The 17,063-nt window shown below is 43.1% G+C and overlaps 1 protein-coding gene across 3 annotated transcripts in view; it reads left to right on the forward strand.

Annotated features, from left to right (window-relative positions):
- Positions 1-1,019: 1,019 nt before the first annotated feature.
- Dsp (desmoplakin) overlaps positions 1,020-17,063 on the forward strand; it is a 46,738-nt gene continuing 30,694 nt past the window's right edge. For 2 of the 3 annotated variants that reach the window (XM_027948172.2, XM_027948173.3), the window contains exons 1-2: positions 1,035-1,228; positions 14,970-15,072. In XM_027948172.2, coding sequence (XP_027803973.2) covers positions 1,035-1,228; positions 14,970-15,072 — 297 coding nt within the window. Of the gene's footprint in view, positions 1,229-14,969; positions 15,073-17,063 lie in introns of all 3 variants that reach the window. The other variant, XM_027948174.3, reaches the window with a different exon arrangement.

The raw sequence follows: 17,063 nt of genomic DNA on the forward strand, positions 1-17,063 counted from the left end.
TACAAAAATTGGAAACCGAGTATTGAGGTTGAAGCGTTCACAACTTCTTGTTGAAAGTGATCATTTAAAAGGGGGAATAAAGAAATGGCAACTTACATTTTCATATTAGCCAACGAAAAATAGTTGTAGTATTTTTCTCTTCATGCCAAATAAATTATTATTTTTTGGTGAAGACTTTTCCATAAAGTGGTATTAGTTTTTAAAAGTAGTTTTTACATGTTGGAAATCAGAGGCAATTTCCTGGATTACCGGAGTCAAAGAAAACTTTAAAAAAAATCCCATCACCTATGCATTCTCTTTTGAATTGTGTTTCTATTGGAAGCTTGTTTGGCATCATCCCAGGGATGAGCAAAAGTAAATGTTAATAACTAATTGTCCAATTGAGTGGCCCTTTCATTCCAGTTTATTTTCGAGTTGGAGACAGGAAATCCTCAAAAGCTAGGACCTGTTTTCTGGGCTAGTGTGACCAGAGCTCCGGCCACAACAGCCCTCTGAGCGCCCCTCCTTCGCGGGGTCGCCACGCCTGGGGCGGTCAGGTCGCCCGGACCCCGCCCCGCCTGGCGTTACTCAGGTCTTGGTGGCGCAGGGCGGAGCCGCGGGTCGGCCGCCGCAGGTGGGGAGGGGCGGCCGGAGCGCGTCCGTGACACCCGCGGGGGGGCGGGGGAGGCGCGGCGGCCACGCCCCGCCCTGGGAAGAAACCGGCCAGGTGTGGCTTCGGCGCCGGGTGCCAGCGGGGAGGAGACTCGCTCCGCCGCCGACCAACACCAACACCCAGCCCCGACCCAGCTCCTCTGCGCCCTCGCCGCCCTCGGAGCCACAGCTCTTCCTCCTGCTCTCGCTTCGGGCCGGTCGCCGTCCCTGCTCTCGCTGCGGCCGGGACGGTCCTGGTGGACAGGAGCGTCCCCGCGACCCTCCTGCGCTCCCCCACCCGCTTCCCGGTTGTCCGCCTTCGCTCGGGCCCCGTCCACCTTCTCCGAGCGGGCCCGCCTCGCCTATGCCTCGGCGCTGAGCCACTCTCCTGAGTGACCGCCGACATGAGTTGCAACGGGGGCTCCCACCCGCGGATCAACACCCTGGGCCGCATGACCCGAGCCGAGTCCGGCCCGGACCTGCGCTACGAGATGACCTGCGGCGGCGGCGGCGGCGGGGGCGGCGGCGGCGGGGGCACCAGCAGGATGTACTACTCGCGGCGCTGTACCGTCAACGACCAGAACTCGGACGGCTACTGGTGGGTACCCGCCCCGAGCCAGAGCGTGGGGCTCGGGGTCCGGCTCCGGGGCGTCCACCTTTTAGCAAAATCCTAGGACTTTGGGACGGGGAGGGACACGTTCTCAAGTGGCCGATCAGGAAACCCAGGTTTGGAAGGAGAAAAATGTTTGCCCGAGGTCACAGAACACTTGCTGGCCGCGCTGGGAGCTGGACCCAAGCGTCCTGACACCCAGCGCTGCCTCTCTGATCCAGGTGTGTGTGAGTGCCCGGACAGGGGCGGCTCCCTTCCTACCTGATGGGACTTGGTCCCATCTTCCACTCCCCGCCAGCCCGGGCTGGAGGCCAGAGGAGGCGTCATCCCCCACCCCGCCCTCACAGGCAAGGCGAGCGGACCAGTAGGGGCGCAGTGTGCGGCCCTCTCTCTGCGGTCCCGGGGTTGCCACCTACGTAGCCCGGCCAGGCTGTAGTTGCCTTTGTTCCCGCCAGCTGGTGGGAGGTCAGGAGAGGCGGGGCTGCGACTACAACACCCAACTTTAATTATAATAAAAAGTAAAACTGTAGAGAAGTGGGGGCCTCCGGGCGCTATCTGGTGGCCGCGATCGTTCCACCACCATCTGTACTGGCTTACCCCAAATTCCTGGTCACCTCAGAACCACGATAGCGGGGGCCCCGGGGCTGCTCCGCCACCCGCTGGCGTCTGCGCAGGCTGAGCGTCTTGGTGGAGCGGGGTCGGGTCCCGAGGAGACCAGGCCTGGGACGCTCCTGTCCCGGCAAATGAAGCTTTTCTTCAGGGGCGACAGCTAGGCTGGCAACACTGCTGCGCTCCAGATAGAGCTTTACTGGGACGCGCTTGATCCCTCTGGGTGGCCACGCTGTAGCACCTGTGGCTCCGCGTCTGGGCCCTTTGTTTCCCGCTGGGGGGAAAAAAAGTATTAGATGAACTTTCCCAGTGCCTTGGTCGCAAAGCACGGGCTCAGGTTCTGCCCTTTGATCTGCACCGTGTGGTCTGGGAGCTGGGGGCGGCCCTGGCGGGGGTGGTGCTAAAGCGCTGTGGAGAGGCCCACTGGCAAGAAGGCTGTGCCTACTTGGCTTGATCGTCACGGAAGTAGACCTAGGAGGTCTTTGTTTTATGATAGGAAAGGTAATGAACAGGATTTTTTTTTTTTTTTTACCCAGTCCTGGGAGTTGGACTCTGATTGCCCACGTGAGCCGTGAGAGTTTTGCGACCCGCACCCTCCCCGCCCCCTGCCAGCCTTTCCCTCGTCCGGAAAGAGGCCCTAGTGCTTAGATCAGTGCCAGATTATTTACCCCGCGTTGAGGCCTTAGGGAGAGGAGGGGCAACCTCTATTTTGCAAGCAGATTTGAAAGCAGGCACTATACAAGTTGCAACCCGTTTTCTGCTTGGATTTTTTTCTCCCGGAGCATTCTGATATATGTATATTGGGTTTTTTTTCCTTTGTGTTTCCTTTTTATTGTCTAAGTTTTGGAGCTTTTTTTTTTTTTTCTGAATAAAATGTTTTTGGGGATTTCCATTAAAAATGTGCCAAGCGATAGGAGGGATAAAAGCTTGGGCTTTTAAGTTCGTTAAAAAAATTCGCCAGAAATTTTACTTTTCTGTTGCGGTCTTCCAGGATTTGGAAGGCACGGTCTTTTAAATGTGTGTATTACACACAGTTTAAATCCAAGTCAGAATATGAAAGGATTCCGATGAGCTCCTTTTAGATAGTTTATGAATTAAATGTTTATTTGGCCCCTATTAATATTCTTTTACTAACCTGGATTTCTTTTCTTTCCTTTCATTTCCTTCCTTCCTTTTTTTTTTTTTTTTGTGCGTGTGGTTCTGTGATCAAATCCATGGGCCCACACGCGCCCAGGAACGTGCTGTATCCTGAGTTGCACCCTCATCCCTCTTGTCTTTCAAATTGACAATGATCAGTACCCATTAAATTGACTATTTTCCTCTCTTGACCTCTTATACACATTTTAGAGAAGTAAAATTTTAGTTAATTCATTCATTGGTTAATGAGCAACCAATACATGTTTTATTAGGATTCCTCCCCGTTGTATTTGGGGAGGTTCAGTGTTTTTTCATTGGATAGTGTTTCTGAATTCTGTTTTTACAACTAAAAGCTTGTTTATAAACCTGTCAAGTGTTACATCCCGCTGGGAAGGAAAAACAGATCCAAGTGAAAAAATGACCTGACTGGAGGAAGGGTATTTTTTTCCCCCTGCGGGTGAGTGTGAGTCACGGCGCAGCGGGGCGTCCGACCTGGGGCTTCAGCTGTCCGTCATTCTTTCTCCGGACCCAGGTAAAGGGGTTTTCCCCAAGCCTGTCGCGCTGCCTGGAGTGGTGCAGCTGAAGACCAAATAGCTCGTAACTGCTGACTTCTGCATTTTCAAATAATGGCGACTGGCTGGGGAGAGTCAGGCTGAGCACCCGTACCTGTTTTTCTGGTGGCTATCCAGTTCTGTGTGGAGGAATCTGTTTGCCCATGGCTTGGGCTTTGAAGCAGGAGGCCCTGTCCGCCCTAGAGGGCTGCTGCTCTCTGCTCTGTGAATGACGATGAAGAATTTAATAAGTAGTTTTCTGACCAAAGATCCCCCCCCCCCAATAAGGTGTTTTCTTTTTTTTTTTTTTTTTTTTTCATTCTTTTAGCACAAAACCTATGAGAACTACTGATTGCATTCAAAATCATTTATTTCAAAACTGCTGGTTTATTGATTGAATTAGATTGGTGATTTTTCTTTTTCTTCCTTCCTCCCTCCCTTCCTTCCTTCTTTCCTTCCTTCCTTTCTTTCACTGGGGTTTGAACTCAGGGCCTCCCATATATGCTTGGCAAGCACTCTATTGCTGAGCTCCACCCCCAGATTTTTAAAATTTTATTTTGAGAAAGAACTTCTTCTTAAATTGCTCAGGCTGGGCTTGAACTTGTGATTCTCCAGCATTGGGACTACAGGCATGCCTCTCTCCCCATGCTGGGTTTAGATCCATGGTTTTCCAAATAAGTGTGTTTAGCCCTTTCTTATATAAACTGATTTGAGTATGTGGAGAGCCCCAATCCTATTTTTCTCTTCAAAACCATTTTAAAACATCTCCCCTTAGTCTGTTCTTTCTACTGCTAACACTTGTCCATTTTAATGACAGTATTATATCTCTTTTACATTGTAATTCTCTCCTTCCCCCATCATGCACCTGTCCTGTGTTATTTTAGATTGGAGTGGAATCTTCAACTATATTATTTAACTTCTTGTTTTCTATTTATTGTTTCATTAAGGTTTAGTAAATGTTATATACTTGACAATATAATAAGCAGAGCTTTGAAAATGTAAACTTCGGATTTTTCCTGTATAAAATATTATATTAATACTGTTTTCAATTACAGCAGAATTTCTCTGATCTTTTTCTTGTAGTTAAAACAAAGCACTAATCTGTAGTGAAATTTATCACCACAGTAAGCCAATCTCAGAGTTAGATCTTTTATCAAAGTATGGATTTTGTAGGAGGATTAAAAGCAGAACATAGTTATTAAGCTTCAGAAGTATGTGGTTATGTTAATGCTTACTTTTATCCAGATCTCATAATTTCAAAACGAAATAGGAGTTGGGGGTGTAGTTCAATGGTAAAACACTCACCTAGCATGGGACACCCTGGGTTCAATATCCAGCACCAAAACTTCTCACAAAAAAACAACAACAAAACCAAAACACATGTGATCACTATTTGATATGTTTTTTAAAGTTTACTTTTACCTTACCTGTTATAAGAAGCCTTTTTCTTTGCGTGAGATAAACACCATTTGCACTGAATTGCAGAAAAGGAAGAACCACTAGTGGTTACCTAGTGGGCAGAAATCCCACTTTTCTGTGGTAGAGATAGAAGCTAAATACTTGCTTCAAGTCCTAGAGTTCTTTCCTGGCTGAGTGGACTGGGTTGATACAAGAACCTAGGGCTCCTCACCTTGGTCCTCCCCAGCCTTTGCAGCTCAACTTTTAGACTGGACAGGTCAGTAATTAAATGACTGCATCTCACATTCATTTAAGCATTGAATATATTTTACATTTATTCAAGTATATACTGAACATCTGCTGCACACATGTGTTAGGTGTCAAAGACTTGAACTTTGAAAGAAGTGTACTCCGAGACATATTATAAGTACTATAATACAGAAGGATGGGGCTGGGCGTGTAGCTCAGTGATAAAGTACTTGCTTAGCATGTGGGAGGCCCTGGGTTCCATCCCCAGAACTGCAAAATAAAATTAAAATAAAACCCAACAAAGGCAAAGGGCTGGAGGGATGTAAATGACTTCAGAATCTTCACAAGAAGACAGGATAACAGAGATAAAGTCTATGAGGGGGCACATTATAAAGGAAATGGTATTGAATTGGTCTTTTGGTAAAGATGGGCAGAGAAGAGCACGGGAAAAGTCTGAGAAGCTGATAAAATGATCTCCTTTTTGAGCATTCAGTTTAAAGTGAGGAAGCAGGAAAAAGACAGGAGGAAAGATCTCCTGAATGTCATGAGAGGGATTTGGCTAGGCAGAGGGCACCATGAGGGTTTTCACTGGGGCCAGTGGCAATCTCCATAGAGGGGGAAAGGAAATGTCCCCAGCAGTACTTTCAGACTGCTCTGCAGCAGCAGTGTGTAGGTGGCATGAAGTGGAGCGAGATGCCAGGAGGAGTCCCTGTGAGGAAGCCATTGCCCCAGTGAAGGAGGGAGGTAATGAAAGTCTGAGTGTGGGCTGTGGCTGTGGCGAGCAGGTGCTGGCCAGGTGGAGTGACAGCCAGTAGCTAAGAGCTGCAGGCAGGAGTCTGAGAAAACAGGCTCAGAGCCTGGGTGACTCATAGAAGGAGTAGCCTTGGTCTTTATTTTGGGAAATGATGGTAAAGGAAGATCCAGGTTAACTTAATAGACGGCAGGTAACATTCACACGGTGGTTAAATGTGGGTAAGTTGTGTATTTTATAAAAATCAGATCAGCGATGTGCCAGGTGCATTATGTACACAACAATTTCAAGCCTCACAACAAACCTCAGTCTACAGATGGGAAACTGAGGCTAAAATGGTCAAAGATCACACTGTTAGTAAGTGATGAACTGGGTTTGAGTCCAGGATACCACAGGCCCCCAGAAACGATCCAGCCTTTGTTGTTAGAATCCATTTTTTCTACTTATAAACTCTTTTCTAGCTAATTGGAGTTTTTGCTTCTTTTTAATTGGTTGCAATCCTGTGAAATATTTATTTCATAACCATTTTTTCCTATTAATACTCTTATAGAGTTCCATCTGCTTAGAAAAAAAACACTCAAGATGATTCTGCATTAAGCAGACTAATTGTTTATTCTGTATTAAGCCATCTAATTGTTATTTAATGGAACAACAACAAAAAAAAGCTTTCAACACTAGTTAACTTTTTTTTCTCTAAATATGGGCATGATTTCATTGTTCAGGAGACTGAATTGCCTTGGGAAGAAAAGAATCTGCTGATGTCTCTGATACCTCAATGCTGACTTCTTAGGGTGGAGCAAAGGAGGGCTTGGGTGTGACTGGGGGAGTCTAACTTGACTCTCAGCTAACCAGTCTTTCCAGATGGGGAGGTTCCAGAAGGTTTTAGAAAGAGAGCTTCAGTCTGGAAGCCTTGCTGTTCACAATTCTGCTTTTCTCCTTCTGCCTCCTCTTGGACTGGTCCTGGCTCTTGAAAAAACAGTCAGATGTGGTTATGATGTTGAAACCGCAGCCCCACATCCCTAAAGACCCAGACCATTTGCCATTCATTATAAGTAGTGTTCTTTAAAATACAAATGCATCCAGTAATTTACACCTCACCACCAACACTTGAGACAGGAAGAGTCTACTGTCCTTCCAAATCTCATGAATGTGGAATCTATATGTCTTGAAAATGGGGACTCTTTAGTGAAAAGCCACAGCAAACATATTTAATAAGGTTTTGCTTGGAATTAAAAATGTTGACCCACAAACATAACATTCCTTGTTTTATCTGGCCCCTGGGAGGAAAAAGGAGTTGGCTTCTTCAGGGATTACCGACAATTTGTAAAGAGTTTTTCAGGATTCTGTCAAATAAATGTAAATTTTTGCGTAGGGATGTAATTCAAAATAGAAATCTCTATTTTGACATTGAATTTGTAAGAACCAAATATCTTCTTAGTAAACTAAATAAGGGCATCTTTCTCTGAATTTTCTTGTCCCTTCACTAAGTCTCTTTCATGCTGTTAAAATGTATTAATCTTGTTGAGTTTTCTGTTACCTGTGAGTCTTGTAGGTCATTTCTAAGAACTAGAAATGTTTCACACATAATACCTAATTCATTTCTTCTTTCTCCTCATTCCCATTTATTTTAGCTGCTACATAAAAACATAAAACTTGTGCCTATTTATGGGGAACCATGTTTCTCTGCATGTACACACACTTCCTTTTGCCCTATACCCAATTTTCTGCATAATGTTCTTAAATTTATAGATGAAGACAAAAATACAAAAAGGATTTTTCATAACCATGTCAACAACAGGTTATGAAGAGAAGAATTAGCTTCTGCAACACCTTGGGGACATCCTGACCCCTCTAAGCCTTACTCCTACACCAGGAGGGGGGTGTTCCTACCTGCACAGCTGCAGAAACTCCAGCCAACACCCTGGGTGCATGTCACTCTGACTTGCTCTGAGTCACAGGCTGAATGTGACTGTATGTGACAGCAGCTGAGAGGCGCTGAGCTGGGACTGGGTTCCAACTGGGGTGGACCTGAGTGCCTTTATGAAGGTGATGTAATTGATCTGTGCTTCCCCCACTCTCCATCTCAACACAATCCATATGACGCATGGTGTAAAAATAAAGAGAGAGCCACTCAGAAAAGAAGTGGAACTTGTGTTGGAGAACTGCCTCCGGGCTGGGGACAGCATGAAGGACCAGAGCAGGCCCTCTTTCTAAAGTCTGGAGGAAGGAAGCCTCCATTTTTGCTCGCTGGCTGAGTTGGGAATGGGCTCCTTGGGATAGATGCACTCCTTGGCTGAGCTTTTGAGGCTGGGGTGATGAATGGTAATGTCCTTAGATCAGCCACTGGTTTGCTTGTGCTCTGCTCTACTTAGCCAAACAAACATGCATTGAGGCCTTCTGTGTGCAAACCCTGTGTTGTTAGGAGCACGTGGGAGTGGAAGATGACTAAGGTATGGGACTTTGCTCTCCAGGAGTGGGACAGCCAGGTGTGTAAACACCTAAAGCCCAAGTGGGAGCAGAGGTGCCAGGGGGTGGGTTCCACCCAGCAGGCAGCATTTGATCTGTAACTCCAGAGGGATGGATAAGGGACATTTCAGGGGATGCCTCCGTGTTTAGTGAGTCTTGGGGGCGTAAAGGTATCAGCCTCAAATGAAAAAGTAAAATTATATATCTTTTCCTTTTACTTAAGATCCTTAAGAGAAACTCAAACAGTATAGAATGTGGAAAAATGCTTTGATAATGAATGATAAAGAGCTAAACAAATAGGTCTTTTTTAAAAATATTTTTTTAGTTGTAGGTGGACACAATACTTTATTTATTTATTTATTTATGTTTTATATGGTGCTGAGGATCAAACCCAGTGCCTCATACATGAGAGGCAAGTGCTCTGACACTGAGCCACCATCCCAGCCCCAAATAGGTCTTAAGATATTAACGCAATATATAATTATAATTTTCAATACACATTTACTGATCCATTAGTCCATGAACCTGAATACAGAAAGACATAAGACTTTTGTTTCAGGAACATATATATATAAAATTGTGGGTTGAATGAAATGAAAGAGGAGAGGAGGAGAGAGATGGAAAGAGGAAGAAAGAAAAAATGTAATTCAATGGGAGAGAAAATATATACACAAAAAGAAGTATAGTCAAATGGCATGAATGTCTAATGAGCAGTTAAAATGACTATAGAATCATTTTTGTAAAACAGCAATCATTTAAAAATATTTTAACTTTGCAATATTACTTGCACCTTTTCAAAATATTTGTTTTATATTTTCTTTCTAGAATATCTGGCAATAAGTGTTAGACTAATGCTCCAAGACAGCTAATTTTGCATTCTTACTTTTTAAAGAAAAGAAAGAATGTCATTTGACCATGGTAAGGCAAAACATAGCTCTATGTTATTTCTAACGTCTTTGTATGGACTGTTTCGGGATTACACTCCAGACTGTGTTTTCCTTTAATCCACTGACAAAGGGATCTTTATAAAAACGTTTGGAACCATTACTTGTTTAAACAAGTTTTAGAATGATCTTTAAAAAAGAAAAGTCTGTAGCCTTATGGGGTGGTGCCCACCTGTAATCCCAGTGACTGAGGTGGAGGATCGAAAGTTAGAGGCCAGCCTTAGCAATTTAGTGAGGCCCTAAGCAATTTAGCAAGATCCTGTCTCAAAATAAAAACTGAAAAAGAGCCGAGATGTAGCTCAGTGGTAAGACTCCCCACCACTCCGTTTAACTGCATTCAACTCCGAGTGCCAAAAAAAAAAAAAAAAAAAAAGTTTGTGCAGGCTGCTGCTTTGTAGTGTGAATCATTTGTCTTTGCGAGTTTGAAGATTAAAGCAATTTCCAAAGAGTTAAAAGTTTGAAGGACGAATTTGCTTCTTCCAAGGACAGCTGTCAACAGTCTTTTAATTGATTTGACTCAAATCCGTTTACTTATTTTTTTCAAAAGAAACATATGATGTCTTCCATCTGAAATGGGATTTAAAAATGAAAGCTAGAGGTTTCTTAATCCGATTCCAAACATGGTTTATAATACCATCCCCCTTTCTGTCCCCCCTCCCCTGTATGCCAATGTTTAAATTTTTTTGAGGCTAGGGATTTTAAAAATCCTTACATGCTTGTTAAATAAAACTATTGTTAAATAGTTATTTAAAAACTATTTCTTCATACATGATAAAATTTTGCATTTTCCCAAAGTACTTTACGTGAATTGAAGAAGAGAACTCAGTTACCATTAATCACAACACAGACTTTTTAATATTACTTTCAATAAGAATGAGTTGGATTGTTGCCTAAAATGGACTTAAAGAATGAGTGAGCCAAAGAAACCTTAGATATCATCTAGCCCAAGAGATGAGAAAACCACAGCCTAGAAAATTTCCAGATTAAGCCAGCTGTGGTGGCACACACCTGTAATCCCAGCGGCTCAGGAAGCTGAGGCAGGAGGATGGCAAGTTTGAGGCCAGCCTCAGAAACTTAGTGAGGCCCTAAGCAATTTAGTGAGACCCTGTATCAAAATAGAAAATTTTAAAAAAGGCTGGGGGTTTGACTCAGTGGCAAAATGCACCTAGGTTCAATCTCTAGCACTACCCCCTAATTTTTTTCTGAGGTTAAAAAGAAATCAAAAATTGTATGTTCAATAAAAACATGATCTGATTTACAGAGGTTTGTTTTGTTTTGGGACACTAGGGATTGAGCCCGGGGGTGCTTTACCACTGAGCTTCACCCCCAGTCTATTTTTTATTTTGAGACAGGGTCTTGCCAAATTGTGGAGGCTAGCCTTGAACTGCCTCAACCTTGCTGGGGTTACAAGTGTGCTCCACCATACCCAGGTGCAAAGTTTTAAATCACACACAACTTAAAAAAAATAAATAATTACATACTTTCTCTGAAGCAAGCGCTCCTGGCTGTCCAGTACAAGAGTCCGTGGCTGTACACATGGTGGGTGAATATCTGACATTGGACTGACCCGATGGATCAAGATCCCTTTCTGCCTACAATTCCTTCTTGATTTAAGCACAGCCAGTTTGGTGTGGATTCTTCATTGAAGGAAGACAAGCTAACTGAAGGTCAAGGAGGATTCTCTTTTCCCCAGTCACTGAACTTCGTTTGGCCTGAGTCTGTCTTTGGTGATGGACGGAGCCAATCAACCAGGCACACTCCTGGTTCCCTTTCTCTCCTTCCTCTGTTTTTGAAGGGTTTCTTGGCTACACCTCAGGTGGAAATGGGATACTGACCAAAGAAAGACAAGAGTACGCGAACCTTCCTCTAGGATCAGAGGCAGTCTGGAGAATTGCATGTCACAGCCGCCCACCCCAACCATGGATTTATTTTCTGTGGTTTTGGTACCCATGGCCAACTACAGTCCAAAAATGTTAAACAGGCAACTCTAGGAAAAAAACAAATCTTAAATTCCACTTATTATACATATTGTTGTAATTGTTCTATTATTGTTCATTCTCTTACCACACCTAATATTTAAATCAAACCTTATCATAGGTACGTGTGAATAGGAAAAAACATAGTATATTTAAGGTTCAGTACTAGGCAAGATTTCAGGCATCCTCTGGGGATCTTAGAACATATCTGCTTGCACAAGGGGGACTACTATAAAAGGTGAAATTTGATTAATGAGATTATACTTTCCTATAAACAAATAACAGTGTCAAAGACTTTTACTTTCATCATCCCAACACATTAGCTTTTCATTTTATTGACCCTTAAATCTGATTTCGTCCTGGGGTTGTGGCAGAGTGTTTGCTTGCCTAGCCTGTGTGAGGCACTGAGTTCCATCCTCAGCACCACATATAAATAAATGAATAAAATAAAAGTCCATCAATGTCTAAATAAAATATTAAAAATAAAAAAAGAAATCTGATTTCTGTGCATTCCTCTTTTTCATGTAATGGAACATAATGTTCAGTAAGCAATAATGTGTTTACTGAAATGCAAAGTAAAACACCTAAAGGTTTTAATCTCAAGGGCATTACGTGGTGAACTTACGCAAGCCTTTTGGTGAAACGTGAATTTTTGAGTGGTATCAACAGCCTATGAAGTGAGGATAGGAGTCTTGTCTTTAAGGAGATGCCCACCGTTTTTGTTTGTTTGTTCTTTTAAGATACACATGACAGGAGAGTCTATTTTGGCATAATATACATACATGCCCACCCTCCTTTAGAAACAGGAAATGTCTTGTAAAACTTGGAGGAGAGAATTAAAAAAAAATACATAATAGAGGAAGCCTTTCTGTTTTAACCCAGCTTTTAATGGCTTTTGCTCCCCTTTTGTTGGAAGCAACTCATGTCTAAGCGTCTTGAAATGAAGTCATCTAGTACCTGGGGAAAAAGAAGTGGGTGAGTTTATATTTTGTTGTCAAATAAGTTTAGTCTCAGTAGATTCCTTTAAAACTTATACGTACACTCTGGATAAATTTATTTATTCACAATGGAGTTTGACCTCTGCTTGTGTGTGTGTGTGTGTGTGTGTGTGTGTGTGTGTTTTGGTGCTGGGATGGGGAGTGGAGTGGGAGGGGATGCATTTACCACTAGGATATACCCCAAGCCTTTTTTTCTTTTTAAAGCATTTTTATTTTGGAGTAGTTTTATATTTACAGAAAAGTTGCCAAGATAGTACAAAGTTCTTGTATACGCCTTACCCAGCTTCCCTAATCATCTTCCGACAGCTCAGTCCATGATAATTTTTACAGTGGCACACCTTGTTAAATGTCGCAGAAACTCTGGCTTTCATTTTAGATGCTTGAATGGGAATCACCCTCAGAACCAAGTTGCTGAACAGAATTTCCAAATGTTTCAAAAGAAGCGTGCACTGATCCCTACTTGGGAGCTCCTGTAATTACACAGGAGCATTCTAATTCCTTACTGGGGTTCTGTGTGAGTTTTCTGTATCTTTTTAAGTTCTTTCCTGGGTCTCTTGAGTTTCTTTCCTCTATTTTCTAACAGGTACATTTGGGAAGGTGTCCTAACGCCGTTGGAATTTCGTGCAAGTTAGGACAACAGATACAGTTTTGTCTGTGTCTTAACATTACCCAAAAATATGCCAGGTTTCCTGTGCGAGTTCTGAGTGGAAGAAAGACTGGTTGCATTCATGGAGGAGGACAGGGGAGGCCGTCTGGTTTTGATAGGTTGGACATCTCAGCAGCACGTTGTCTGGGCCTGCCTGGAAGAGCCGGGATCATCATTTGGGAGCGGTTCCCAGGGAGGCCTGGGCTCCTCACCCACATTCAGCTAGTGCTGACTTGTTGGAGAGCCTTGCTCGCAGGGAGGGACCCCAAATCAGTGGCAGGAAAAGAAAGAAAGTGCTTCCCTGTGGTGGGTGATGCAGAGTGAGGAGTCCTGGGAGAGTTCTCACACTTTTGTGATCCCATCTGTGCATAACACAGCCATTGTTTTCCAATTTTTTTTTTTTTTTTTTTTTTTTTTTGGTGGTGCTGGGTGGAACCCAGGGCTTCATGCCTGTGAGGCAAGTGCTCTAACACTGAGCTACACCCTACAGCCCCAATTTTTTTTTTTTTTAAAACAGTGAAATACTTTCTTTAAAACATGTAGGGACACAGACACACACACAGGGGAAAGTCCAGTTTGTCAGAAAGACGTCAAACAGAAGCAGGTGCAAACTGGCCCTGACGGAAGGACCGAAGCCCTCTGAGGAACACAACTTGTCTCGTAGCACATTTGTGAACCCTTTTCATGAACATCAAACAATAATTTGACAGGCTTTAAAATCTCTCATTCTTGTTCTATTTTGCAGTGTTGGGGGTCCAACTCAGGGGCTCACACATGCTAAATATCTTGACACCAAACAATAGTAGGCAGTGGTATGGTATGATGGATCTTGGCAAATTAAAACAGTGACACTCTTGGTCTGGGGTTATAGCTCAGTGGCAGAGCATTTGCTTAGCACATGTGAGTCTCTGGGTTTGATCCTCAGTACCACATAAAAATAAATAAATTAACTTTTTTTTCAAGCACATCCTGCTTTTAAAATAAAAAGTAAGCCTCTTTAGTTATACCTTGCTCTCTAATGGATTCATTTATGTTGTGGAGCAAATTAAATTCCTCTAGTCTATTTCTTTAAAGTATGGACAATGTACAACTTTTTTTTTTTCCCTCTTGCCAACATCTCCATTGTTCGAAGGTTTCTGCTACTTGTCTTCCAGAACTGTACCTCATTTGCATGTACATTGAAGGAACCTCATTGTTGAGAAAAGTATTGATCCATCTTTCAAGGAGAAGGGTCATTAAAAATACTTAAAATTTCCACCATTTCCTTAAACCATGATTTCTTTACCATTATTGTCTTTTACTGTGATGGCCGAAGGTACTTTTGTAGAATTAGCTTTTCTCTCATCTCCTGCTTTTTCCTTTGGCCAGACTTTCTGGTGACATCTTCATGCTTAGTATCCAGTGCTGTGAGGTCTTCTTGCAGAGGGACTCATGGTGTTGGGGACATGGCATTATCAACTGCTGTGGGCCAAATTGGGAAGGGTGATAAATAAATGGAAATAGCTCCCTGTCATGACAAAAGAGATGTGTCTTTACATTTCAGAGGAATTCTCTGGATGGGATCATAGACCTGGGAGAAAAAGTGCCATGAAGGACATTATTGGCTAAGTTGTGAAAATCGAAAAGTTCTCTAGATTAAACACTAGTATTATATCCATTCGAATTTCCCCGATTTTAATATTTGTTTTGTGATTTGATAAGTGAATTTCTTTATTCTTAGGAAACACATGCAGAAATATTTGAGGGTAAAAAGACATGATTATTCTCAAGTGATTAATGAAAAAAAAATATATATACCCATAAATAAGTGAATCCACATATGCAGACAGGCGAGAAGGAAGTACAGCCAAATGTTAGTAATCGGGGCATCTGGGTGAAGAGTCCTGGTGAAGTCTCGTGGGAGTGTTTTTGTCTTGCGTTGGCAACTTCTCTGAACATTTCGAATTATTTCAAAATGGAAAAGAAGCTACTTCACATCTGATTTCTTTGTGTTTACCTCCTCAGTCAAACCGGCACCATGTCCAGGCACCAGAACCAGAACACCATCCAGGAGCTCCTGCAGAACTGCTCCGACTGTCTGATGCGGGCCGAGCTGATCGTGCAGCCTGTAAGCCTCCCCGTTCCCCCGCTTGCCTCACCCACCTGCAGCTGGGCCCCGTGGGCTGTGGCTCTCCTGGTCCCCTCCAGCACATCCCCATTCTCTGACCTGTTTTCCCTGCTGCATAGTTAGAAGTGGTCGTTTCCAGAACAGGCTAGAGAGGGCCATCATCTTAGTCTGTTTTCTGTTGCCAGTAACACAATGCCCCAGACTGGGGTACATTATTTTAAAAAAAAAAACAAAAAAGAAAAGAGGTTTATTTTGACTCCTAGTTCTGGTCCAAGGTCAAGGGTCACATGTGGTGTTTTTCCCTGGGGTAGTGTGGGGCATCACATGGAAGAGACAGAGAGCCTGCAAACTGGCTTTTATAACAGACCCACTCTGAAGATAATCCATCAAACTATTAATCCATTAATCACATGAATGGATTAATGACCTCTTAAAGTTCCACCTCTTAATATTTCATCATAGGGACTGAACCTCGGCAGATGTTGACATGACCCGTGGCCACCTCTTTGGAACCGCAGCATCCTGTTGCTATTTATGTGACTTTGTAATCTTTTCTCTTCCTAGCAATGTAACCCATGGTGTTTCTATCACTGGATTGGGATGGATTGTCATGGGCACCATCAAATTAATAAAACGGCTTTTGTAAGGGAAAGTGACCATACCAGGAAGATAATTCTGTTTGGGAAGCATAAAAAATATGAAAAAATAAACAATTGAAATTTGAGGGAAAAGGGTTGCATTTGTGAGAATCTGGAGCTCCTATGATGACTGAGATCTCTTAACTCTCTTCCAATTGGGGTCAAAAAACATGAGTTCTGTGATATTTGCTATAGAAAGACTTCATTTTAAAATATCTTAGCACTCACATTTGCTCCAGGTTTCTGAAGAAACAACTAGAGAATGATGGGGAAATAGCCACCATTTCTTCCTTTTTCTGAATGATTCTTTGCAACAAAATAATCAGGTTCCACTCTCCCCCAAGCTGACATTAATGTTGGGGTTATATCTGAAGTTGACCTAATCACAGAGTACCTCTGTTAAATAGTCTATATTTGAACCGATTTAAAACAAGCAAATGTATGGCTTCTTCTGTTTGAAGAGTATCTCACTGCTCTGATTTCCTAGTTTACATATTTTGTGAATTCTTGTTCTGGTTTATTTTATCCCATTAAGAAAATATCTTTACGACTGAACACAGTGGCACATGCCTGCAATCCCAGCAACTCAGGAGGCTGAGGCAGGAGGATCACAAGGTTGAGGACAGCCTCAGCAATTTAACCAGGCCCTAAGTAACTTAGTGAGACCCTATCTCAAAATTTAAAAGAGCCAGTGATTACCTGGTCATAGTGGCACATGCCTGTAATCCCAGCAGCTCGGGCCGCTGAGACAGGAGGATCATGAGTTCAAAGCCAGTTTCAGCAACATTAAGGCGCTAAGCAACTCAATGAGACCCTGTCTCTACATAAAATACAAAATAAAGGCTGGGGATGTGACTCAGTGGTCAAATGCCCCTGAGTTTAATCCCAGTACAAAAAAAAAAGAGGATTTAACTCCGTGATAAAGTGCCTGCAGACACTGGGCTCAATCTCCAGTACGAAAAAAGAAAATAATCATTGCTTAGTCCATGTAAAAATATATTTGAGGGTCAGCAAACCAGCTTGGTTCTGGTTCTGGTTCTGGTTGTTTCAGACCTCTGATTTGAAACAGACTTCCCTCAATGTTCCCAGTGCCCAGATTCCTTCACACAAAGCTAGACAGGAGAGCGGTCAGGGACAACAAGGAACATACCCACCCCATCCCTGGACTCAGTAGTGACTGTGGTTACATTTCCCATGTAGTTCTAGAAATTTACATGGATCACGTTCCCACTTTATTTCTACTTATGTGCTTTGAAGTGCAATAAAAACACAACCGGGAAACGGTATCGTATTTGCTAACATTGCTGCTTTAGAGAAATGAGGTTCATTTGGCTGAAGCCAAATGAAAGCAGC

This window comes from Marmota flaviventris, chromosome 6 (genome assembly GCF_047511675.1).
Source record: "Marmota flaviventris isolate mMarFla1 chromosome 6, mMarFla1.hap1, whole genome shotgun sequence".
NCBI classification, from domain to species: domain Eukaryota; kingdom Metazoa; phylum Chordata; class Mammalia; order Rodentia; family Sciuridae; genus Marmota; species Marmota flaviventris.